The following is a 27,832-nucleotide window of genomic DNA, read 5'->3' as shown; positions in this document are numbered from 1 at the left end:
CCTCATCCCTCTGCCTATTCCCCACCAACACATAGCAATACAATGTACATGACTCAAAATTAAATTCTACAATTTGAAAAAAGAAAGTAAATAAGGAAAAAAGCCATAATCTATATGGCCGAGAAAAAGTTGTAAGACTACCAAGTTCCCCCTTCAAGGGAAAGTGATCAAATCCCATTTAAAACAAAAATGAGGGGGAGATATCTTAATATTTAACTTTTTTTCAAACAGTAAATTAATGAATATGTTGACAACAGTAAACTTAAACATAGTGAATATAATAGAACATTACATACATCACCCAACAGCCGGTAACAATGCTCTAGTAAGCAACCCCCAGTCCCGAAATGATATTAATGGGGTAGCAAAGCCCCCTAAATCTTGTCCTCCATCTTATAATATGGCAGTATAGGTTATCAAGTTTTCAGTTTTTTCTTGTTAATTCTCGGCAATTTGAACTGCTTAGTTTCCCTCTGGGGGAGTTGGAGGTTCCTGGATTGGCGTGGTCGTGAATCTGTTGACATTGATGGTGGGTCCAGCCCTAGTAGCTTGCGGGTAGTAGGGATCTCCTCTGCTTCCCTTACAGAAATTGCTTTACCATCCTTAATGATGTGGAGTGCGAAGGGGAAGCCCCATCGATATTGAATTTGGTGCTTTCTTAGCATAACTGTCAGGGGTCTCAGCTGTTGCCTTCTTTGGAGAGTTCTCATACTCAAATCCTGATAGAACTGGACAACTGTCCCCTGAAATTTAAAGGTCGGGTTTTGTTGTGACGCCGACAATTTTTTTTCCTTTTCTTGAAATACCAGTAACTTTACAATAACATCTCTTGGTGGGGCACATTCCCTTGGCCTAGCTCTAAGTGCTCTATGTGCCCTTTCAATGGTGTATATTGAATCCTCTTTGTCGCCGGTTATGGCTTTGAAGAGCTGCTGTAGATAGGCTTGTAGGTCCTTATTCAGGACTGACTCTGGGATGCCCTTCAACCTTATATTATTTCGTCTGCCCCTATTTTCAAGGTCTTCTAATTTATCTTCTAACTCGGTGATAGCCTGCTGCTGGGAATTGACAGCATCAGATATTGAGGTAAGATCTTCTGAAACTGCATCTTTATGCTCTTCCAGGATTACAATCCTGCACCCCAATTCAGCAATATCAGACTTTGTCAATTAAGCTACTTGTCACCGCCGAGTGCATAGAGTCTATCTCCCATAGGCGCTCAAAGTTTGAAGATATACCCTGCTTTGAGACTAATAAGCGTACGTTTGCTCTTGTAACCGGAGTTTGATCTCCTTCAGTGTTGCTAGACTCCATATCTTGTTCCGTATCAGTTTCCTCTTCCATGACACCCTCAGTTGTAATTTTGTTGGTTTTAGGGGGCCTAAAATAGGGGTTTATTGGCTTGAGTTTATTGCATTTGTCAGACTTAGTTAGCCTTTTAGATGCCATCTTAGAATATTATTGTATACAACAAACGAAAGGCCTGTATATAGCACAAAATGGCTACCCTAAAATAGGAGGTTAGTTCCAAGGAACCTCCAAGATAGTTAAACAGAAAAAACGGGGTAGATAGGGAGCGCTACTAAAAGCTGCTATAAAAAAGAGGGTACATGAATCAATATATGTACAAAAAACTGAAAATGAATAGATGTTAAAAATACAAGTTAATAATATTTAATTTGATATATATATATATATAATAACAACAAATGCAAATGGATAAAATATAACAAATATAATTAATGACCACCGGTGGTTTGAAAAATAAAAAATAAATGATCAGATAAAAGGTCCGATAAAAAAGAAACAATTGCGCTGTTGAAGGGGAGTATGTCTCTTAGTTAAAAACAAAATATGAGCGAGTCTGTGGCACAATGAACAGTCAATAGACACTTGGTAATGCTGAGTTAAAAATTAAAATGTCTCTAGCAAGTATTTGAGTCTGAGGCAAGATGAACGAATAGTCAATTAGGCAGTTGTTAACGCAGTTTAGTTTAAGAAATGACTCACCCAGAATACAAAGCCTGTTTAGAAAAATGCTTCTCCGTGTGTTGAAGTAAATTGGATTTGTATCCACGTTTAAAAGTTACCTTAACGGTGAACAGAAAGAGGCCCAAGGTGTATCCTGGTTGATAATTGTTCCTCGGTGTGCGTGGGGTCACGTGACAGTTCTCCAACCAATCAGAGTCACGGATTACCGGGTGGTCTGTGTATCAATGTTGTTTGCAAATCCAGGTTGCAACAAGTAAACCAAGTGTATGCTGAATGTCGTAACTATGTTAAAATTCGAATAGGGCTATTTCATTGAAGTTACAAACGATGTCACAGAGCGCTCTGTATAACAATCCTCAATTGTAAGCCATTCAAGTAGTGCAAATCAACGCGTTTCAGCTTGTGTAGCCTTTTTCAAGGTGTATCAACCAGGATACACCTTGGGCCTCTTTCTGTTCACAGTTAAGGTAACTTTTAAACGTGGATACAAATCCAATTTACTTTAACACACGGACAAGCATTTTTCTAAACAGGCTTCGTATTCTGGGTGAGTCATTTCTTAAACTACACTTCGTTACCAACTGCCTAATTTACTATTTGTTCATCTTGCCTCAGACTCAAATACGTGCTAGAGACATTTTAATTTTTAACTCGGCATTACCAAGTGTCTATTAACTGTTTATTGTGCCACATACTCGCTCATATTTTGTTTTTAACTAAGAGACATACTCCTCTTCAACAGCGCAATTGTTTCTTTTTTATCGGACCTTTTATCTGATCATTCATTTTTTATTTTTCAAACCACCGGTGGTCATTAATTATAATTGTTATATTTTATCCATTTGCATTTGTTGTTAAAATTAAATATTATTAACTTGTATTTTTAACATCTATTCATTTTCTGGTTTTTGTACATATATTGATTCATGTACCCTCTTTTTTATAGCAGCTTTTAGTAGCGCTCCCTATCTACCCAGTTTTTTCCGTTTAGAATATTATTGTATCAGGTAGCAGTTATCCAGCCCAAGTCAAACAGCCAATAAAAGCCGTTTGAATAGCCCCACTATAATAAAGGGGATTAATTGGTTTACATGTAGCTCGTGGCTAAGGTTACTGGCACTTGATATCAATGTAGTAGAGCTTGATTTCCCTTCTGATATAATATACTCAATGTATAGGGCCCTTTATAAAAAGCAAACCACCACACTCGATCTTTTATGTGACTGTGCGTTGCATCAAATGACTGAGGCCTACATCCTCCTACTCTTACAAGGTCTATTCATCTCATCCGCACCTCTGGCTCTAATATTGCCTGCAGCTCTTAGTGGGGTTAATTCATGTCGCCACTCCCTGAAAGAAGATGATGTCAGCTCGCCTCCCCCAGACGCGATTATAACTCTATGAGAGTTGCGGCCTGTTTGAAGAACAGGTCAGTGTCTGTCCGTGAGTATTCAGTTCACTCACCGTATTGTGTCAGGAACTCCCAGATTAGTGCTCCCACTGTTGGTGTGTAGGACCGGGGATAACCGGTTATCTTGCAGGCCCTATTCTGTCAGCTGAAAACGAGTTGTTTCAGGATTGTGAAGGCCTCAAAGGGGCTGTGCTGCTTCAAAGTCCCTCACATTATTGCGAGAGCTGTCAATCAAAAAAAAAAAAAGCATCAGTAGATAAGTTCCAGCCTCTCTCATAAGACTGTTAGGTATCGGTAGACTGATTTATTAGTCCAGATTCACTGCTTGGGCTAAATTTCTCCCGGAACTTAGAGATTAAGCAGCCATCTCTGAGCGTAGTTAGGCTCAGCCCCGTTTTGCTATATTTAAAGGGAAGTAAACATTAAATATTTTAATCAATATATACTGAGGACCAAATTACAAGCGGAAAAAAAGCAAAGCAGTATGAAGCGTTAACTTCACTTGAGCAAAAACCATACAGCTTACATTTTTGCGCTAGTATTACAAGTTAGTACATTATCATGAGTGAGGTAGTATAATGTGAACTACAATATTCATGTCAGAGAGTGCAAGTGCATTATTTACCTCAGATAATAGATTTCTGTGAGGGCCCACATAAAACTTGTGCACAAATTCTGCTCTAGTAGTAGAGTTTTTTTTAGCAATACAACTTACATGTTTTTGAATACACAATAGCAAACCATAAATAATACCTGATTTTAAAGTACATAGTGTGCTAATACCGCTTCCCTTTGAAATTATAGGGTGCGCTATTACTGCGTAGTGTGTTAAAAATTCTCTGGTTCAAATTTTTTCTTTGGTTTAAAATGCATTTTAACCTACAACTTTTAATACACAATTGTGAGGCACAGTGCAAAATAATGTAGTGCACGTTATCATTTGCGATTGACATTTAATCTAGTGTTATCAAGAGAAATAAATTCCAATGAGACCAGTCATTTTGAAACGGTTGAACAGAACTCAGGTAGAGGCGTTCATAAAAGAGCTGCTGATAAATTTGATTTTCCCCTGGAATAACAAGACTGTATGCAAAACAGAGAAGGGCACTTTATGGTGACTGATACGAACCAGCACTATTAAGGCATGTTGCACAGTCAAATATCATGTCTATATCACTATTGAAACTGTTTAAATGTATATGAAATTTAATTAAACTAAAACTAATGCATTGACTTGAATAAGGTCCCCAAACCTGTTCTGCCATAGGTCTGTTTGGCAACATGAATGTGTGGAGACCCAATGCCAGGTCCACAGAAAGATGTATCAACTGTCAGTCTTTACAAAAGCAGTATCCCTTATTTTTCAAATAAAATGAAATTGTTGAAAATAGAGGTCTGCAAAATCTGTCATTTATCCTGTGCCGTAAAATGGAAGTTAGTAATCCAGCTTTTGCTTTCCAGTAATATAAAGCAGAAATACAATGTTTCTTGAGTACTCATTCCATGCTAATTCTTGTATAATCTGTTTATTCAGTACGCCTCTACTTATTCATATGGCTTCTTTTTGGTTTGCCTATTACAGGGCCGTCCAGCCATCAGAACTTGTGGGCAGCGTGTGGACAAAAGAAGACAAAGAGATTAATTCTCCCAATTTGCTGAAAATGATTCGTCATACCACAAATCTCACTCTGTGGTTTGAAAAGTATGCTTTCCTTTTTGTTTAGCCTAAACCTGATTTAAAGAGCCTTTCATTTGTTTCCCACTTATATCAATAAACTATTATAGTGAGCATGGCATTTTATAATGTTTTATGATACCAGTAATTTTGAATAGTCCGTATAGCCTGCAAGTTTCTATGTAGACCTGGCTTCCTTCTGTACTAGAGCTCTGTAGCATTTGTCTAATTCGCAATGCTTCAGGAAATTAGAAATCCAAATTGCACAGGTTGCCAGTTCCTGTGTGCTAAGAGTAGATTAAATACAATTAAATAATTAATACAAATGTATTCTGTATGTGTAAAAATGTATAGATGAAAATGTTTCTTATATCTTTTAACAGGTGTGTTGTGGAAACGGAGAATTCTGATGAGAGGTTGGCTGTTTTCAGTAGAATCATTGAAATCTTACAAGTATTTCAGGACTTGAATAATTTTAATGGTGTACTTGAAATAGTTAGTGCCGTGAATTCAGTACCAGTGTACCGTCTGGATCACACATTTGAGGTAAGTTATAGCTCCTCTTACAACCTAAATAGAGTCTTTCAATAACTGTTTGTTACATTTATTTGTATCCCCAATAGGTTAAATGTAAAAATTTTATTTAATAAAGTTAGTATAGGCAAAACTCAGTTTGATATTGCTGTTACTCTATATATTAATAATAAATGTAAAACTCAATTGAAAGGGAAATCATTGCCATATTATTTTACGTCATCGTCGTCTATCATTATAGATTTGGTAAATCTGTGGTTGCTGTACTTTGTACTTAGTGTTTTATAGCACTCCTGGGTTGCCATAGCTACTGCACTTCAATCCAATCACCTACAAGAACTGTGAAATCCATATTCCATGCAGCTGTCTCCATTGGGCCCTCTGGACAGTACTGCCAATGTCATTCACTGCTTGCTTCCCAGCCTCCAAATTAGAAAATGTGTGTGATCACATGGTAGTAACAGACCAATCAGTGTCACTGTAGATGAAATCACAGTGTCGGTGCTGCTCACAGTAAATATGTGGCTCTCTTTCTTCAAAACATAGTTGTTAATGATTGTATCCTTACTCATCTGTCCCAATAATTGAAAAGCATTGAGAAGCAGTGCATTTATTAAAATAGCCAGTAGGTGGAGCTGTCCGCTTGTGTTGCAGCAAAGCCAAGCAAGCTGAAATTAATCAGTTTAACCAGACCTGAGCTATCAAGCAGATTTCAAAGGAACAAGATCTTCCTGTCTATAAATCAGTCCAGATTGGAATGCATAGAAAGAACTGTTTGCAGAAAAATGCAAGTAAAGTCTGTGTTGTGTGATTATTTTATTAGGTTTATAATGCTGTTTAGCAAATGTTTTTGTTCATTTAACTTAGTTTAATTATATATTCTGTGTTTTGTGATTATTTTATTAGGTTTATAATGCTGTTTAGCATTTAAAGTCTTCATTTCAAAGCTTTAAAAATAATGTATTAGGTGTTACTTATGACAATTTTGAGAGGGGCCTGGAACCTATCTCCCTCACTTCCCATTGACTTACATTATAAACTGGGTTTCAATTTACAACGGTTTCGATTTACAACCATTCCTTCTGGAACCTAACCCCGGTGTAAACGGAGGGTTACCTGTATGTAGCCCTCATTTTACGCCGGGGTTAGGTTCCAAGAAGAATGGTTGTAAATCGAAACCGTTGTAAATTGAAACCCAGTTTATAATGTAAGTCAATGGGAAGTAAGGGAGTTAGGTTCTAGGCCCCTCTCAAAATTGTCATAAGTAACACCTAATACATTTTTTTAAAGGTTTGAAATGAAGACTTTAAATGCTAAACAGCATTATAAACCTAATAATATAGATTGTATCATCATCAAACTAAGTTTAATGAACAAAAACATTTGCTAAACATCACTTAATAAAATAATTACACAACAGATTGCATCATCAACAAAAACTTTTTTTTTCTTGCATTTTTCTGCAATCAGTTCTCTGCATTTTTTTGCATGTTAGATAATATTGGTTCTGTACCTAGTCTATGCATTTCAATCTGCAGTGATTAATAGGCAGTTAGGCACCCTCACCTCAAGCAGCTGGACAGGAAGATAATAGGGAAGTGGCTGCAAGATCTTGCTCGATAGGTCTTGTCTGATCTGTGTACACAGATCAATTTCAGGCTGTTAAACTAGCTTAAAGGGACACTGTACCCAAAATTTTTCTTTCGTGATTCAGATTAAGCATGAAATTTTAAGCAACTTTTTAATTTACTCTTATTATCAAATTTTCTTCATTCTCTTGATATCTTTATTTGAAATGCAAGAATGTAAGTTTAGATGCCGGCCCATTTTTGGTGAACAACCTGGGTTGTCCTTGCTGATTGGTGGATAAATTCATCCACCAATAAAAAAGTGCTGTCCAGAGTACTGAAACCAAAAAAAAAGCTTAGATGCCTTCTTTTTCAAATAATGATAGCAAGAGAACGAAGAAAAATTGATAATAGGAGTAAATTAGAAAGTTGCTTAAAATTGCATGCTCTTTCTGAATTACAAAAGAAAAAATTTGGGTACAGTGTCCCTTTAACTTTGCTGAAACACAAGCAGACAGCTCCACCTACTGGCTATTTTAATGACTGCTATTGTTATTCTGAAACGGAGCAAATTGAACCGGCGTAAACCGAGGGCCACCTGTATATGTGTATATGTGTATATATATATATATATATATATATATATATATATATATATATATATATATACACACACACACACACAGTGTGTGTCTGTGTGTGTATGTATGTATATATATATATATATTTATATATCCTTGCTTAAACACACATGCAATCACTGTTTAAAAATGCAGTGAAAATTAAAGGGACATGATACCTTAAAAGTTTCTTTCAGGATTCAGATACAGCATACAATTTCCATCTTGATGGGAGGAGAGTCCATTGCTTCATCACTTGTGGGAATTAAGAACCTGGCCTCCAGGAGGAGGCAAAGACACCCCAGCCAAAGGCTTAAATACCTCCCCCACTCCCCTCATCGCCCAGTCATTCTTTTCCTTTCGTGACAGGAGGTTGGCAGAGAAGCGTCAGAAGATTCGGAGTAGTCTCTTATAGAGGGTAGTACTCTTCACAATGGGACTGGAGTTTTAAGTAGTCCTGTCAGCCTCTCAGTGAGAGCATGGGTGAAAGTTAGAGTCCAGAGATGCAGGGGGAGTTCTTCTGCGAAACCATCCCGACTCATATTAACAGCTCCTTAAGCAATCAGCATTGACGAGTTTCGCTGCCTGCTTTTCTTCTCTCAAGTCCATGTCAGGAGCGACACTACTAACCTGTCGCACTTGAAGGGCCGTGTTCCTGTTCCACGGCGTTGATTCTGGTAAGATCGTTTCATTTTTTATATATATATATATATATATGTGTGTGTGTGATTACGCAAGAAGACAGGGTCTCAGTGTGACTCCTTTTATCTGTATAGAATCTAGGGTAATACCCTCGGAAGGGGGTTATGGAACAGGGGGGATTTTATTATGCATATTATTGTTTATTGTGTTTCTGCTGCACATATGTGAGATGAGGCTCTGTCAGTATGGAACAGTTAGAGAGAGATTGAGGCGGGCTTTTTTTGGCACGTCCACCTCTGAGGGTTCTCTGCCCCGCGAGGTGTGTTCCCTACAATCATCTCCGATTACACAAGCAGTTCCCCAGAGCACTACTAATCCTCCCACAGGAGGGGTCCCTTTGGCCTCCAGACTTCGCTGATAAGTTGCAGACGGAGGTTTCTGCAGACATAAATGCGTTGCCTGGGCCTACTAAGCGCAAGCGGAAAATGCGGCACTGCTATCCATCTCAGGGGTCCTCGACTCTGCTATATGTCTCAGACAGATTATCCACTCCGACTTATTGGAGGATGTTGCTTCTTGGTTGGAATCAGCTACTTCTAAGGCTCCGTTCGTGGAGGAACCTGATTTCAAATTTAAGATGGAGCATTTGCGTTTTCTGCTGAAGGAAGTGCTTGCTACGCTGGAGGTTTCCGGAACCAAAACTTCCGGAGGAACCTTCGATCCCTAAACTGGATAGGGTTTACAAGGACAGGGTAGTGCCCCAGGCCTCAAAATGGCGAACATTATTAAGAATGAATGGGAGAAACTGGGTTTGCCATTTTCTCCCTCGTCTTCTTTTAAGAACTTTTCCCCGTTCCGGACGCACAGCTTGAACTGTGGGGAACCGTCCCTAAGGTGGATGGTGCTATCTCCATGCTCGCTAAGAGAACAACCATTCCGCTTAAGGATAGCTCCTCTTTTAAGGAACCCATGGATAAAAAGATGGAGTCCATGTTGTGGAAGATGTTCCAACTGATGGGGTTCGTGTTCCAACCGGCGGCGGCAGATCAGATTAATTTTGACCCCTGGTTCAAGAGGGGCAATTCATGACGAATATTGACCTGACGGTTCGCCTTCCTGGACCAGCACTTCCAGTTTGTGGCCCTTCCGTTTGGTCTGGCGACCACCCCAAGAGTCTTTACAAAGGTTCTGGGAGCTCTTCTCGCAGTAGCGAGAGCCAGAGGAATTGCAGTGGCACCGTATCTGGGCGATATCTTGATCCAGGCTCCATCCTAAAGTCCTTCGGTCCCACAGGTGGAACATAAACAAAGGAAAGAGTTCATTGGTCCCCAGCAACAGGGTGGAGTTCCTGGGTACGATAACTGATTCTTAAGCAATGAGGAAATTTTTTACAGACCAGAGACGTTGGAAGCTGGTGACCAACTGTCTAGCCCTGCAGACATCCTCCAGGAAATCTGTGGCCAGATGTTTGGAGGTAATTGGGCTCATGGTATCTAGCAAAGATGTCGGGTACCCTGGGACTTCAACCTAAGTTACATATTTCCACAGTTGTCTCTTCTACATCGAGTAGTGGCCCTCATCAAGCAGGAGCAAGCTTTGGCTATTCTGATTGCTCCGTCGTGGCTGGGGAGGGCGTGGTTTGCAGATCTAGTGGCGATGTCATATCCGCCGTGGAGGTTACCTTGTCGCAAGGATCTGCTAGTTCAAGGTCCTTTTCAACATAAAAATCTTGAATCTCTGAGGCTGACTGCGTGGAGATTGAACGCCTAACCTTAGCCAAGAGAGGATTTTCGGAGAGAGTGATTGATACTCTCGTTCAGGCCAGGAAGCCGGTCACTAGAAGCATCTACCACAAGGTGTGGAGGACCTACTTGTCCTGGTGTGAGGAAACAGGATACCCATGGTATAAGGTCAGGGTATCCAGGATTTTTGCCTTTCTTCAGGACAGTCTAGATAAGGACCTTGCTGCCAGTTCCCTATGGGGACAGATCTCGGCTTGATCTGTACTGTTACATAAGAAGCTTGCGGAGCTTCCTGACATTTATTCCTTTGTTCAGTTTCTGGTTAGGATCCTACCTGTCTTCAGGAATACGGCTCCTCCTTGGAGCTTAAACTTGGTTCTTAAGGTTTTGAAGAGGGCTCCGTTTGAGCCTATGCATGCCCTTAACATTAAGATTCTCTCATGGAAGGAAGGTCCTGTTATTGGCTATTGCATCGGCACGCAGAGTCTCTGAGTTAGCGGCCTTGCAATGTGAGCCTCCCTACTTAGTTTTTCATGCTGATAAGGCTGTTCTTCGTACTGGATTGGGATTCCTTCCCAAGGTAGTGTCAAGTCGTAACATCAATCAGGAAATAGTAGTTCCTTCCTTGTGTCCTAACCCTTCTTCTTTGAAGGAGAGGTTACTTCATAATCTGGATGGGGTTCAAGCTTTGAAGTTTTATTTTCAAGCCACAAAGGAGTTCAGACAGACGTTATCCTTATTTGTTGTGTATTCTGGAAGACTCAGGGGGCAAAGGGCCTCTGCAACTTCTCTATCTTTTTGGTTGAGGAGTATGATCCGTCTGGCATATGAGACAGCGGGACACAAGCCTCCTCAGACGATTACGGCTCACTCAACTAGGGCTGTGGCCTCTTCTTGGGCCTTTAAGAATGAGGCTTCTATGGAGCAGATTTGTAAGGTTGCCACCTGGTCATCCTTACATACTTTTGCAAGATTTTATAAATTTGACGTTTTTGCCTTGGCGGAAGCAGCTTTTGGGAGAAAGGTTCTGCAGGCTGTTGTGCCCTCAGTATAGGGTCCGCCTCCTTTACCCTCCCGTTTTTTTTTCATTCAGTGTCCTCTAGAGCCTGGGTATTTGTTCCCACAAGTGATGAATGAAGCAGTGGACTCTCCTCCCATTAATATGGAAAACATAAATTATGCTTTAATTTCCATCTGTGGGAGGAGAGTCCACTGCACCCGCCCGTTCTCCGGTGGGCAGACCTCAATTTATTTTCAATCTTCTGGAACCATTTATACCCTGATATTTCTCCTACGGTTCCTTGTTCCCTTGGCAGAATTACTGGGGGATGAGGGGAGTGGGGGAGGTATTTAAGCCTTTGGCTGGGGTGTCTTTGTCTCCTCCTGGAGTGATGAATGAAGCAGTGGACTCTCCTCCCACAGATGGAAATGACATTATCAGGTAAGCATAATTTTATGTTTTTAAACAATTTTCCAATTTATTTCTTTTATCTAATTTGCTTTATTCTCATGGTATCCTTTGTTGAAAAGGATACCTAGGGTAGTCTGAGGAGCTAGGAGATAGCTACTGATTGGTGGTTGAATATATATGCCTCTAATCATTGGTTTACAAAAGTGTTCCCAGTAGTGCATTGCTGCACCTTTAATAACGGATAGATACCAAGAGAATTAAAGTGATGGTCAAGTTTAGCAGACTCACTCACGCCGTTGTATACATTATTAAAAATTAGCTGTACTTTAATTCATCATTTTTTTTTGAGTTATCAATATTTCATACCTTTTTTTTACCTTTAAAACTGCCTCTGATGCACTTCTTTCCTCCGCCCGCCATTTTTACTAATTGATTGACAGCTGAGTCCTATGTGATACACCAATGGTTGTTCAGCCCCTTTTGTTCAACGTCACGCTATCGTTTAGCGCATGCATATAACCCGCAAACGCCCTGCTTCTTCATCATGCTCGTGCTAATGTAATAATTCATTTATTGAATACTGTTGTGTCAATAACAAAATTGTGGAGTTTTGCGCGTGCACAGTTCAACTCACGATTGTGAATGCGCTTTAAAGCGATGTAGACAGCGGGTGCGACCGCTGGATACGTCACACCAGGAGAACATGGAAGTCGTGTCAGGGAGGAGTCGGCATTGCAACGGTATACATTTTCTCCAACATTGGTGTGTCCGGTCCACGGCGTCATCCATAACTTGTGGGAATATTCTCTTCCCCAACAGGAAATGACAAAGAGCACAGCAAAAGCTGTCCATATAGTCCTTCCTAGGCTCCGCCCACCCCAGTCATTCTCTTTGCCGCTGAACAAGCAGCATCTCCACGGAGATGGTGAAGAGTATGTGGTAATTAGTTGTAGTTTTTTATTTTACTCTGAAACAGAAAAAGATGAAGAGTTCTGTTTGTGAGAGGAATATGATTTTAGCAGCAGTAACTAAAATCGTTTGCTGTTTCCATATAGGACTGTTGAGATGAGATAACTTCAGTTGGGGGAAACAGTTGGCAGACTTTTCTGCTTAAGGTATGACTAGCCATATTTCTAACAAGACTGTGTAATGCTGGAAGGCTGTCATTTCCCCTCATGGGGACCGGTAAGCCATTTTCTTAGTCTCAAACAGAATAAAGGGCTTAATATGGGCTATAAAACTGGTAGACACTTTTATGGGCTAGATCGATTGCTTTATTTGGGCATTTTATACAGCTTTATGTTGAAATTCACACTTTATAAACTTTGGGGAACGTTTTTTTACGTCAGGCACTGGTTTAGACACCTTCCCAGTCAGGAAGGGCCTTCTCTGTAGTAGGCAGAGCGTCATTTTCGCGCCATTACTGCGCAGTTACTTTTGAGAGCAGGACATGCAGCTGCATGTGTGTGGGTCTGAAAGTAGTTGAAAAGGTTCCTAGAAGGCTTCATTTGGTATCGTATACCCCCCTGGGTTTGGTAAAGTCGCAGCAAAGGCTGTAGCTGGGACTGTAGAGGGTTTAAAACTCATTTTAAGGGGTAAAGGTCTGAAATTTGGGGTGCAATGCTTTGAATGCTTTAAGACACTGTGGGGAAAATTTGGTTACATTTGAACAATTCCTTCATAGTTTTTCACATATTCAGTAATAAAGTGTGCCCTGTTTAAAATTTAAAGAGACAGTAACGGTTTTGTTTTAAAACGGTTTTTGTACTTTATTGACAAGTTTAAGCCTGTTTAACATGTCTGTGCCTTCAGATAAACTATGTTCTGTATGTATGGAAGCCAATGTGTCTCCCCCTTCAAAATTGTGTGATAATTGTGCCATAGCGTCCAAACAAAGTAAGGACAGTACTGCCACAGATAATAAAGTTGCCCAAGATGATTCATCAGATGAAGGGAGTAGACATAGTTCTATATCATCTCCTTCTGTGTCTACACCAGTTTTGCCCACGCAGGAGACCCCTAGTACTTCTAGCGCGCCAATGCTTGTTACTATGCAACAATTGACGGCAGTAATGGATAACTCCATAGCAAATATTTTATCCAAAATGCCTGCATTTCAGAGAAAGCGCGATTGCTCTGTTTTAAACACTGTAGAGCAGGAGGGCGCTGATGATAATTGTTCTGTCATACCCTCACACCAATCTGAAGTGGCCATGAGGGAGGTTTTGTCAGATGGGGAAATTTCTGATTCAGGTAGAATTTCTCCAACATAGGTGTGTCCGGTCCACGGCGTCATCCTTACTTGTGGGATATTCTCTTCCCCAACAGGAAATGGCAAAGAGCCCAGCAAAGCTGGTCACATGATCCCTCCTAGGCTCCGCCTACCCCAGTCATTCTCTTTGCCGTTGTACAGGCAACATCTCCACGGAGATGGCTTAGAGTTTTTTAGTGTTTAACTGTAGTTTTTATTATTCAATCAAGAGTTTGTTATTTTGAAATAGTGCTGGTATGTACTATTTACTCAGAAACAGAAAAGAGATGAAGATTTCTGTTTGTATGAGGAAAATGATTTTAGCAACCGTCACTAAAATCCATGGCTGTTCCACACAGGACTGTTGAGAGCAATTAACTTCAGTTGGGGGAACAGTGAGCAGTCTCTTGCTGCTTGAGGTATGACACATTCTAACAAGACGATGTAATGCTGGAAGCTGTCATTTTCCCTCTGGGATCCGGTAAGCCATGTTTATTACGATTGTAAATAAGGGCTTCAAAAAAGGCTTATTAAGACTGTAGATTTTTTTTTGGGCTAAATCGATTGATTATTAACACATATTTAGCCTTGAGGAATCATTTTATCTGGGTATTTTGATATAATAATATCGGCAGGCACTGTTTTAGACACCTTATTCTTTAGGGGCTTTCCCAAAGCATAGGCAGAGCCTCATTTTCGCGCCGGTGTTGCGCACTTGTTTTTGAGAGGCATGGCATGCAGTTGCATGTGAGAGGAGCTCTGATACTTAGAAAAGACTTTCTGAAGGCGTCATTTGGTATCGTATTCCCCTTGGGGCTTGGTTGGGTCTCAGCAAAGCAGATACCAGGGACTGTAAAGGGGTTAAAGTTCAAAACGGCTCCGGTTCCGTTATTTTAAGGGTTAAAGCTTCCAAATTTGGTGTGCAATACTTTTAAGGCTTTAAGACACTGTGGTGAAAATTTGGTGAATTTTGAACAATTCCTTCATGTTTTTTCGCATTTGCAGTAATAAAGTGTGTTCAGTTTAAAATTTAAAGTGACAGTAACGGTTTTATTTTAAAACGTTTTTTGTACTTGTTATCAAGTTTATGCCTGTTTAACATGTCTGAACTACCAGATAGACTGTGTTCTGAATGTGGGGAAGCCAGAATTCCTATTCATTTAAATAAATGTGATTTATGTGACAATGACAATGATGCCCAAGATGATTCCTCAAGTGAGGGGAGTAAGCATGGTACTGCATCATTCCCTCCTTCGTCTACACGAGTCTTGCCCACTCAGGAGGCCCCTAGTACATCTAGCGCGCCAATACTCCTTACTATGCAACAATTAACGGCTGTAATGGATAATTCTGTCAAAAACATTTTAGCCAAAATGAACACTTATCAGCGTAAGCGCGACTGCTCTGTTTTAGATACTGAAGAGCATGACGACGCTGATATTAATATTTCTGAAGGGCCCCTAACTCAGTCTGATGGGGCCAGGGAGGTTTTGTCTGAGGGAGAAATTACTGATTCAGGGAACATTTCTCAACAAGCTGAACCTGATGTGATTGCATTTAAATTTAAGTTGGAACATCTCCGCATTCTGCTTAAGGAGGTATTATCCACTCTGGATGATTGTGACAAGTTGGTCATCCCAGAGAAACTATGTAAAATGGACAAGTTCCTAGAGGTGCCGGGGCTCCCAGAAGCTTTTCCTATACCCAAGCGGGTGGCGGACATTGTTAATAAAGAATGGGAAAGGCCCGGTATTCCTTTCGTCCCTCCCCCCATATTTAAAAAATTGTTTCCTATGGTCGACCCCAGAAAGGACTTATGGCAGACAGTCCCCAAGGTCGAGGGAGCGGTTTCCACTTTAAACAAACGCACCACTATACCCATAGAGGATAGTTGTGCTTTCAAAGATCCTATGGATAAAAAATTAGAAGGTTTACTTAAAAAGATGTTTGTTCAGCAGGGTTACCTTCTACAACCAATTTCATGCATTGTCCCTGTCGCTACAGCCGCATGTTTCTGGTTCGATGAGCTGATAAAGGCGGTCGACAGTGATTCTCCTCCTTATGAGGAGATTATAGACAGAATCAATGCTCTCAAATTGGCTAATTCTTTCACCCTAGACGCCACTTTGCAATTGGCTAGGTTAGCGGCTAAGAATTCTGGGTTTGCTATTGTGGCGCGCAGAGCGCTTTGGTTGAAATCTTGGTCGGCTGATGCGTCTTCCAAGAACAAGCTACTTAACATTCCTTTCAAGGGGAAAACGCTGTTTGGCCCTGACTTGAAAGAGATTATCTCGGATATCACTGGGGGTAAGGGCCACGCCCTTCCTCAGGATCGGCCTTTCAAGGCAAAAAATAAACCTAATTTTCGTCCCTTTCGTAGAAACGGACCAGCCCAAAGTGCTACGTCCTCTAAGCAAGAGGGTAATACTTCTCAAGCCAAGCCAGCTTGGAGACCAATGCAAGGCTGGAACAAGGGAAAGCAGGCCAAGAAACCTGCCACTGCTACCAAGACAGCATGAAATGTTGGCCCCCGATCCGGGACCGGATCTGGTGGGGGGCAGACTCTCTCTCTTCGCTCAGGCTTGGGCAAGAGATGTTCTGGATCCTTGGGCGCTAGAAATAGTCTCCCAAGGTTATCTTCTGGAATTCAAGGGACTTCCCCCAAGGGGGAGGTTCCACAGGTCTCAGTTGTCTTCAGACCACATAAAAAGACAGGCATTCTTACATTGTGTAGAAGACCTGTTAAAAATGGGAGTGATTCATCCCGTTCCATTAAGAGAACAAGGGATGGGGTTCTACTCCAATCTGTTTATAGTTCCCAAAAAAGAGGGAACGTTCAGACCAATCTTAGATCTCAAGATCTTAAACAAGTTTCTCAAGGTTCCATCGTTCAAGATGGAAACCATTCGAACTATTCTTCCTTCCATCCAGGAAGGTCAATTCATGACCACGGTGGATTTAAAGGATGCGTATCTACATATTCCTATCCACAAGGAACATCATCGGTTCCTGAGGTTCGCATTCATGGACAAACATTACCAGTTCGTGGCGCTTCCTTTCGGATTAGCCACTGCTCCAAGGATTTTCACAAAGGTACTAGGGTCCCTTCTAGCTGTGCTAAGACCAAGGGGCATTGCTGTAGTACCTTACTTGGACGACATTCTGATTCAAGCGTCGTCCCTTCCTCAAGCAAAGGCTCACACGGACATTGTCCTGGCCTTTCTCAGATCTCACGGATGGAAAGTGAACGTGGAAAAGAGTTCTCTATCTCCGTCAACAAGGGTTCCCTTCTTGGGAACAATAATAGACTCCTTAGAAATGAGGATTTTTCTGACAGAGGCCAGAAAAACAAAACTTCTAGACTCTTGTCGGATACTTCATTCCGTTCCTCTTCCTTCCATAGCTCAGTGCATGGAAGTGATCGGGTTGATGGTAGCGGCAATGGACATAGTTCCTTTTGCACGCATTCATCTAAGACCATTACAACTGTGCATGCTCAGTCAGTGGAATGGGGACTATACAGACTTGTCTCCAAAGATACAAGTAAATCAGAGGACCAGAGACTCACTCCGTTGGTGGCTGTCCCTGGACAACCTGTCACGAGGGATGACATTCCGCAGACCAGAGTGGGTCATTGTCACGACCGACGCCAGTCTGATGGGCTGGGGCGCGGTCTGGGGATCCCTGAAAGCTCAGGGTCTTTGGTCTCGGGAAGAATCTCTTCTACCGATAAATATTCTGGAACTGAGAGCGATATTCAATGCTCTCAAGGCTTGGCCTCAGCTAGCGAGGGCCAAGTTCATACGGTTTCAATCAGACAACATGACAACTGTTGCGTACATCAACCATCAGGGGGGAACAAGGAGTTCCCTGGCGATGGAAGAAGTGACCAAAATCATTCTATGGGCGGAGTCTCACTCCTGCCACCTGTCTGCTATCCACATCCCAGGAGTGGAAAATTGGGAAGCGGATTTTCTGAGTCGTCAGACATTGCATCCGGGGGAGTGGGAACTCCATCCGGAAATCTTTGCCCAAGTCACTCAGCTGTGGGGCATTCCAGACATGGATCTGATGGCCTCTCGTCAGAACTTCAAAGTTCCTTGCTACGGGTCCAGATCCAGGGATCCCAAGGCGGCTCTAGTGGATGCACTAGTAGCACCTTGGACCTTCAAACTAGCTTATGTGTTCCCGCCGTTTCCTCTCATCCCCAGGCTGGTAGCCAGGATCAATCAGGAGAGGGCGTCGGTGATCTTGATAGCTCCTGCGTGGCCACGCAGGACTTGGTACGCAGATCTGGTGAATATGTCATCGGCTCCTCCTTGGAAGCTACCTTTGAGACGAGACCTTCTTGTTCAGGGTCCGTTCGAACATCCGAATCTGGTTTCACTCCAGCTGACTGCTTGGAGATTGAACGCTTGATCTTATCGAAGCGAGGATTCTCAGATTCTGTTATCGATACTCTTGTTCAGGCCAGAAAGCCTGTAACTAGAAAGATTTACCACAAAATTTGGAAAAAATATATCTGTTGGTGTGAATCTAAAGGATTCCCTTGGGACAAGGTTAAGATTCCTAGGATTCTATCCTTCCTTCAAGAAGGATTGGAAAAAGGATTATCTGCAAGTTCCCTGAAGGGACAGATTTCTGCCTTGTCTGTGTTACTTCACAAAAAGCTGGCCGCTGTGCCAGATGTTCAAGCCTTTGTTCAGGCTCTGGTTAGAATTAAGCCTGTTTACAAACCTTTGACTCCTCCTTGGAGTCTCAATTTAGTTCTTTCAGTTCTTCAGGGGGTTCCGTTTGAACCCTTGCATTCCGTTGATATTAAGTTATTATCTTGGAAAGTTTTGTTTTTAGTTGCAATTTCTTCTGCTAGAAGAGTTTCAGAATTATCTGCTCTGCAGTGTTCTCCTCCTTATCTGGTGTTCCATGCAGATAAGGTGGTTTTACGTACTAAACCTGGTTTTCTTCCAAAAGTTGTTTCTAACAAAAACATTAACCAGGAGATTATCGTACCTTCTCTGTGTCCGAAACCAGTTTCAAAGAAGGAACGTTTGTTGCACAATTTGGATGTTGTTCGCGCTCTAAAATTCTATTTAGATGCTACAAAGGATTTTAGACAAACATCTTCCTTGTTTGTTGTTTATTCCGGTAAAAGGAGAGGTCAAAAAGCAACTTCTACCTCTCTCTCTTTTTGGATTAAAAGCATCATCAGATTGGCTTACGAGACTGCCGGACGGCAGCCTCCCGAAAGAATCACAGCTCATTCCACTAGGGCTGTGGCTTCCACATGGGCCTTCAAGAACGAGGCTTCTGTTGATCAGATATGTAGGGCAGCGACTTGGTCTTCACTGCACACTTTTACCAAATTTTACAAGTTTGATACTTTTGCTTCTTCTGAGGCTATTTTTGGGAGAAAGGTTTTGCAAGCCGTGGTGCCTTCCATTTAGGTGACCTGATTTGCTCCCTCCCTTCATCCGTGTCCTAAAGCTTTGGTATTGGTTCCCACAAGTAAGGATGACGCCGTGGACCGGACACACCTATGTTGGAGAAAACAGAATTTATGTTTACCTGATAAATTACTTTCTCCAACGGTGTGTCCGGTCCACGGCCCGCCCTGGTTTTTTTAATCAGGTCTGATAATTTATTTTCTTTAACTACAGTCACCACGGTACCATATGGTTTCTCCTATGCAAATATTCCTCCTTAACGTCGGTCGAATGACTGGGGTAGGCGGAGCCTAGGAGGGATCATGTGACCAGCTTTGCTGGGCTCTTTGCCATTTCCTGTTGGGGAAGAGAATATCCCACAAGTAAGGATGACGCCGTGGACCGGACACACCGTTGGAGAAAGTAATTTATCAGGTAAACATAAATTCTGTTTTCTCAACAGGCAGAACCTGATGTTGTGACATTTAAATTTAAATTAGAGCATCTCCGTGCACTGCTTAAGGAGGTGCTATCTACTCTGGATGATTGTGACAACCTGGTCATTCCAGAAAAATTGTGCAAGATGGACAAGTTCCTAGAGGTTCCGGTGCACCCCGACGCTTTTCCTATACCCAAGCGGGTGGCGGACATAGTGAATAAGGAGTGGGAGAAGCTCGGCATACCTTTTGTCCCCCCTCCTATATTTAAGAAATTATTTCCTATGGTTGACCCCAGAAAGGACTTATGGCAGACAGTCCCTAAGGTCGAGGGGGCAGTTTCTACTCTAAACAAGGGCACCACTATTCCTATCGCGGATAATTGCGCTTTCAAAGATCCTATGGATAAAAAATTGGAGGGTTTGCTTAAAAAGATTTTTGTACAGCAAGGTTACCTCCTGCAACCTATTTCGTGCATTATTCCTGTCACTACAGCAGCGTGGTTCTGGTTCGAGGAACTAGAAAAGTCGCTCAGTAGAGAGACTCCGTATGAGGAGGTTATGGACAGAATTCACGCACTTAAGTTAGCTAATTGCTTTATTTTAGATGCCGCTTTGCAGTTAGCAAGATTAGCGGCGAAAAATTCACGGTTTGCAATTGTGGCGCGCAGAGCGCTCTGGCTAAAGTCTTGGTCAGCGGATGTATCTTCCAAGACAAAATTTCTTAATATCCCTTTCAAGGGTAAAACCCTTTTTGGGCCAGAATTGAAAGAGATTATCTCAGACATCACTGGGGGTAAGGGCCACGCCCTTCCACAAGATAACCCTTTCAAGGCCAAGAATAAGTCTAATTTTCGTTCCTTTCGCAATTTCAGGAACGGATCGGCCTCCAACTCTGCAGCCTCTAGACAAGAGGGTAATGCTTCACAAACCAAACCAGCTTGGAAACCGATGCAAGGCTGGAACAAGGGTAAGCAGGCCAAGAAGCCTGCTGCTGCTACCAAAACAGCATGAAGGAGTAGCCCCCGATCCGGGACCGGATCTAGTAGGGGGCAGACTCTCTCTCTTTGCTCAGGCTTGGGCAAGAGATGTTCAGGACCCCTGGGCACTAGAAATAGTTTCTCAGGGTTATCTTCTGGAATTCAAGGAACTACCCCCAAGGGGAAGGTTCCACATGTCTCACTTATCTTCAAACCAAATAAAGAGACAGGCATTCTTACATTGTGTAGAAGACCTGTTAAAAATGGGAGTGATACACCCAGTTCCAACCGTGGAACAAGGAATGGGTTTTTACTCAAATCTGTTTGTAGTTCCCAAAAAAGAGGGAACTTTCAGACCAATTCTGGATTTAAAGATCCTAAACAATTTTCTCAGAGTGCCATCGTTCAAAATGGAAACTATTCGAACGATTTTACCTACAATCCAGGAGGGTCAATTTATGACTACCGTGGATCTAAAGGATGCGTATCTACATATTCCTATCCACAAAGATCATCATCAGTTCCTAAGGTTCGCCTTTCTGGACAAACATTACCAGTTTGTGGCTCTCCCATTCGGGCTAGCTACTGCTCCAAGGATTTTCACAAAGGTACTCGGGTCCCTTCTAGCGGTTCTAAGACCAAGGGGCATTGCAGTGGCACCTTACTTGGATGACATTCTGATACAAGCGTCGTCTCTTTCAAAGGCAAAGGCTCACACAGACATCGTTCTGGCCTTTCTCAGATCTCACGGATGGAAAGTAAACATAGAAAAAAGTTCCCTGTCTCCGTCGACAAGAGTTCCTTTCTTGGGGACAATAATAGATTCTTTAGAAATGAAGATTTTCCTGACAGATGTCAGAAAGTCAAAACTTCTAAACGCTTGTCAAGTTCTTCACTCTGTTCCACGACCTTCCATAGCTCAGTGCATGGAAGTAGTAGGGTTGATGGTTGCAGCAATGGACATAGTTCCTTTTGCGCTAATTCATCTAAGACCATTACAACTGTGCATGCTGAAACAGTGGAATGGGGACTATACAGACTTGTCTCCAGTGATTCAAGTAGATCAGAAGACCAGAGACTCACTCCGTTGGTGGCTAACCCAGGATCACCTGTCCCAGGGAATGAGCTTCCGCAGACCAGAGTGGGTCATCGTCACGACCGACGCCAGTCTAGTGGGCTGGGGCGCGGTCTGGGACTCCCTGAAAGCTCAGGGACTATGGTCTTGGGAAGAGTCTCTTCTCCCGATAAACATTCTGGAACTGAGAGCGATATTCAATACTCTCAGGGCTTGGCCTCAACTAGCAAAGGCCAGATTCATAAGATTCCAATCAGACAACATGACGACTGTTGCTTACATCAACCATCAGGGGGGAACAAGGAGTTCCCTGGCGATGAGAGAAGTGACCAAAATCATAAAATGGGCGGAGGATCACTCCTGCCACCTATCTGCGATCCACATCCCAGGAGTGGAAAACTGGGAGGCGGATTATCTGAGTCGTCAGACATTCCATCCGGGAGAGTGGGAACTCCACCCGGAGATATTTGCCCAGTTGACTCAATTATGGGGCATTCCAGACATGGATCTGATGGCGTCTCGTCAGAACTTCAAGGTTCCTTGCTACGGGTCCAGATCCAGGGATCCCAAGGCGACTCTAGTGGATGCATTAGTAGTGCCTTGGACCTTCAACCTAGCTTATGTGTTTCCACCGTTTCCTCTCATTCCCAGGCTGGTAGCCAGGATCATGCAGGAGAGGGCCTCAGTGATCTTGATAGCTCCTGCGTGGCCACGCAGGACTTGGTATGCAGACCTGGTGAATATGTCATCGGCTCCACCATGGAAGCTACCTTTGAGACAGGATCTTCTAGTACAAGGTCCATTCGAACATCCAAATCTAGTTTCCCTCCAGCTAACGGCTTGGACATTGAACGCTTGATTTTATCTAAGCGTGGGTTTTCGGATTCTGTAATAGATACTCTGGTACAAGCCAGAAAACCTGTAACTAGAAAAATTTACCATAAAATATGGAAAAGATATATCTGTTGGTGTGAATCCAAGGGATTCTCATGGAGTAAGATCAAAATTCCTAGGATCCTTTCCTTTCTACAAGAAGGTTTGGATAAGGGATTATCAGCGAGTTCTCTAAAGGGACAGATTTCTGCTTTATCTGTCTTGTTACACAAACGACTGGCAGCTGTGCCTGATGTTCAAGCTTTTGTTCAGGCTTTGGTCAGGATCAAGCCTGTTTACAGACCTTTCACTCTGAATTTAGTTCTTTCAGTTCTTCAAGGGGTTCCGTTTGAACCTCTACATTCCATAGATATCAAGATGTTATCTTGGAAAGTTCTGTTTTTGGTTGCTATTTCTTCTGCTAGAAGAGTTTCTGAGTTATCTGCTTTGCAGTGTAATCCGCCCTATCTGGTGTTCCATTCAGATAAGGTTGTTTTGCGTACTAAACCTGGTTTCCTTCCAAAGGTCGTTTCCAACAAGAATATTAACCAGGAAATAGTTGTGCCTTCTTTGTGTCCGAATCCAGTTTCAAAGAAGGAACGTTTGTTACCCAATTTAGATGTAGTTCGTGCTTTAAAGTTCTATTTAGAAGCAACAAAGGATTTCAGACAAACGTCTTCTCTGTTTGTCGTTTATTCTGGCAAGAGGAGAGGTCAAAAAGCTACTGCTACCTCTCTTTCCTTTTGGCTAAAAAGCATCATCTGATTGGCTTACGAGACTGCCGGACGGCAGCCTCCTGAACGCATCACAGCTCACTCTACTAGGGCTGTGGCTTCCTCATGGGCCTTCAAGAACGAGGCTTCTGTTGATCAGATATGTAAGGCAGCGACTTGGTCTTCCCTGCACACTTTTGCCAAATTCTACAAATTTTATACTTTTGCTTCTTCGGAGGCTATTTTTGGGAGAAAGGTTTTGCAAGCCGTGGTGCCTTCTGTTTAGGTAACCTTATTGGCTCCCTCCCTTCATCCGTGTCCTAAAGCTTTGGTATTGGTTCCCACAAGTTATGGATGACGCCGTGGACCGGACACACCAATGTTGGAGAAAACAGAATTTATGCTTACCTGATAAATTACTTTCTCCAACGGTGTGTCCGGTCCACGGCCCGCCCTGGTTTTTTAATCAGGTTTGATGAATTTTTTTCTTTAACTACAGTCACCACGGCACCTTATGGTTTCTCCTGTTTTTTCTCCTGTCCGTCGGTCGAATGACTGGGGTGGGCGGAGCCTAGGAGGGACTATATGGACAGCTTTTGCTGTGCTCTTTGCCATTTCCTGTTGGGGAAGAGAATATTCCCACAAGTTATGGATGACGCCGTGGACCGGACACACCGTTGGAGAAAGTAATTTATCAGGTAAGCATAAATTCTGTTTTTATAACCAATTTATTTAAATAACAAGAGTTAAAATAGAAAAAAAAAGTTAGCGACTATATTAATGCACTATTTATACATGCATTGCGGTAGTCAACAACTGTAAACTTGACCTTCACTTTAAGCAAAATTGATAATAGAATTAAATTGGAAAGATGTTTAAAATGAGGTGATTTGTCAGAATCAGGAAAGAACAATTTTTGGTTTCATGTCCCTTTATTATATAATTATGTGACCATTCATTACAAACTTTGCTTGCTCTTCTATAACTTACCTCTGCATACTGATATTTTTCCACTCCCCACAGAGGCTGGATTCCTATGCATGACACAGTTTACCTGACTAGTTACATGGTACACAGTGATTGATTAGCTTAGTTCACAAAGCTCATTTACAACTGGCCCTAACTGGCCACTACAAAGGAGACAATGTGACTATAATCAAGATAGTTTTCAAGGAGTATATGGATCGCTCTAGATTTACACAATTCTCCCTTAAGCTTTTGATAGTAAAATACTAATTGTAAAACTTTGGAAGCATTTATTTTGTATGCAGATCCTTTCTCTTATTGATATTGATTTGCTACTTCTTGAATGATGTTTATCTTATCTCCCTTACAGTGGCCATTTAGGCACAGATATGAAAGAGTATCTGCACTGACCAAGAAGTCACTGTGTACAATGTTGCAGGGTCATAATTCTTGGTCATGCATAAACACTTCCATTTCTCTGCAATCGGTGAAAAAAAACCTCAATTTTAAAAATAAATAAAAATAAATAATGGAAGCATATTCTAAAGAGTTTGTATTATACATAATAAAACCTTTTGTGAGGAGCTAAATCAGCCTGAGCATAACTTCTGACAGAAAGAACTATGGGAAATGCTTTATGCACTGGCTTACCCTTTTAATATCCTTTAGAAGTACTCACACTCGGCATAAATTAGTAAAATATATATATATATATGGTCAAAAACTTTCAAAGAATAAATTTGATTGGTGCAGACCCTTAAAGGGACATGAAACCCAAAATTTTTCTTTCATGATTTAGAAAGAGCATGTGATTTTAAACAACTTTCTAATGTACTTCTAATATCTAATTAGCTTCATTCTCTTGATATTCTTTGCTGAAAAGCATATCTAGATATGCTCAGTAGCTGCTGATTGGTAGATGCACATAGATGCCTCGTGTGATTGGCTCACACATGCGCATTAATATTTCTTCAACAAAGGATATCTAAAGAATGAATCAAATTAGATAATATAATTCATTTGGAATGTTATTTAAAATTCTATTCTCTACCTGAATCATGAAAGAAAATGTTTGGGTTTAGTGTCCCTTTAAGCACAATTATTTAGACCAAAAGAAACTCACAAGCAGCTGTTGAGAGCTTGAACACCTAAGTCATAAGGAGTTCCATATAAAAAGACAGGGAATTCAGCACGTCTTACTTATATCCAAAATGTATTTGATACATTATAGTTAACAAAATATCATAAATGCAGGTCTCAGAAGTAGAAGGTAACACATCTTCAACCACATAATGCATCTGTTCAATAATACAGTCATCAAAGTACAAACATACAATTCTAAAAACAAAGCAGGAACTAGGACAAAATATGTATCCAAGGGGTTAACAACACCACGGCCGAAGCCAGGCTCCAAAGTAGAGGAAAATGCCTGGTCAGGTACTCATAGCGAAAGGGTAAATAGCTAGAGAGGATGACGAAACCGGGATCTATGCTGGCTCAATCCTAATATACTGCAAGAGAAGGTATCTATTCATAAAGTAGTAACTGTGTAATGAAGATACATCCTGTACGAATACAAAGTATAAATGTAGCAGTATGTAGAGCTATAGTCACAGCCAAAACAGTTCGTATAGAGCGGATCCTGAAAGTTAGGCGTGATTGCGGCTCAATTATTTCCAAACATGTATTGCAATTTCTGCCGCACAATATCCATTCAATAAGGGTGTATGTTAGCCAAGTAATGCCATAAAATAGTAACAAATTGCTAGCTCGCAACCTCCAGAGTATCCAGCATCAAATGCTTGTTAACTTCGCAAAGTATATAGCTGTTTGGTCACAGGTAAACGGATGCTTCTTGTGAGACTCACCACCACTTCCCATACAGGCTGTAGACTCTTATTCCGCCTCCATACAGGAACCACAGCGGGAGTGCCACCGATGAAAAGATTTAGCGTAGATTCAGGTCCACTCAGCTGTGTAAAGTGAATCAGCGTGTGTCCAGAAAAGTTCCTGCTTTGCATGAGATACAGCCAGTATCTCACTTTGTGGTGTTCCCGCTGTGGTTCCTGTATGGAGGCAAAATAACAGTCTGTGCTTTTCTGGCATTACTTGGCTAACATACACCCTTATTGAAGGGATATTGTGCGGCAGAAATTGCAATACATGTTAGGAAGTAATTGAGCCGCAATCACGCCTAACTTTCAGGATCCACTCTATACAAACTATTTTGGCTTTGAATATAGCTCTACATACTGCTACATTTATACTTTGTATTCGTACAGGATGTATCTTCATTACACAGTTTACTTTATAAATAGATCCCTTCTCTTGCAGTATACTGTATTAGGATTGAAACAGCACAGATCCCAGTTTCGTCATCCTCGCTAGCTATTTACCCTTCCGCTATGCGGTTGGGGCTGGTGTTGCTGGTTTCTTTCTTATGCTATTTAATTCATTCTTTCTATATTGAGTGTGTATATATAAAAAATGTGCTAGGGGGTTAAATAGATCATATTTAAGTACCCGAACAGGCATTTTCCTCTACTTTGGAGCCTGGCTTCGGCCGTGGTGTTGTTAACCCCTTGGATGCATATTTTGTTCTAGTTCCTGCTTTGTTTTTAGAATTGTATGTTTGTACTTTGATGACTGTATTATTGAACATATGCATTATGTGGTTGGAGATGTGTTACCTTCTACTTCTGAGACCTGCATTTATGATATTTGGTCAACTATGATGCATAAAATAAATTTTGGATATAAGTAAGACGTGCTAAATTCCCTGTCTTTTTATATGGAACTCCTTATGACTTAGGTGTTCAAGCTCTCAACAGCTATTTGTGAGTTTCTTTTGGTCTAAATCCTTTAGAAGTACACAACTCAAATGGTAAGTTTCTTTATTCAGATAGAGGAAGTATTTTAGAGAGAAAAAATAAAAGTTTACCTTTATTATCAAATTAAGTTGTTTTCTTGGAATTCTTTGTTAAAGTATACCTAGGTAGGCTAGGAGTGTGCATGTGACTAGAGCACTATATGACAATAGGTTTGTAACAATGTTATACATTTTTGTGAAAACACTGCTGCCATCTAGTACACAAAAGTGTATAACATTGTTGCTGCTATACAATTCTCTAGAACCTACCTAAGGATACCCTTCAACAAAGGATACCAAGAAAACAGACTAAATATGCAAACATTTGGAATTGGAAACATTTTTTTTAATTTGCTTACTTAATTTCAATCATCATTGTTTAATTTTGCGTTTAATGTCCCTTTACGGTCCTAAACTATTTCTGTCTTCATTTTCACATACACTTTCATCCCAGTAGTGTGTTGAGTTTTTGAGGGAAAGTTTGTACCCACCCCAAGCTTCTTAGTCTCCCATCCCAACAATAACTCATATTTTCCTCAAATATTTATCACAACTGTATCTAAAAATGTTTGCTTATGGTATTATATTTATAAAATGGTTTAAACGCCATATGATCATATACACAAAGTGTATTCAAGTGCCACATAACAT

At 41.3% G+C, this 27,832-nt stretch overlaps 1 protein-coding gene across 1 annotated transcript in view; it reads left to right on the top strand.

The window, feature by feature from the left end:
- The window catches only part of SOS2 (SOS Ras/Rho guanine nucleotide exchange factor 2), a 355,579-nt gene that overhangs the window by 247,257 nt on the left and 80,490 nt on the right, over positions 1–27,832 (top strand). The window contains exons 15-16 of the mRNA XM_053697641.1: positions 4,986–5,105; positions 5,462–5,624. Coding sequence (XP_053553616.1) covers positions 4,986–5,105; positions 5,462–5,624 — 283 coding nt within the window. The remainder of the gene's footprint in view (positions 1–4,985; positions 5,106–5,461; positions 5,625–27,832) is intronic.

The sequence above is a fragment of the Bombina bombina genome, chromosome 1 (assembly GCF_027579735.1).
Source record: "Bombina bombina isolate aBomBom1 chromosome 1, aBomBom1.pri, whole genome shotgun sequence".
Lineage (NCBI taxonomy): Eukaryota > Metazoa > Chordata > Amphibia > Anura > Bombinatoridae > Bombina > Bombina bombina.
Note: the sequence above shows the minus strand (reverse complement) of the source record. Positions and strands in the feature narration are given on the sequence as shown.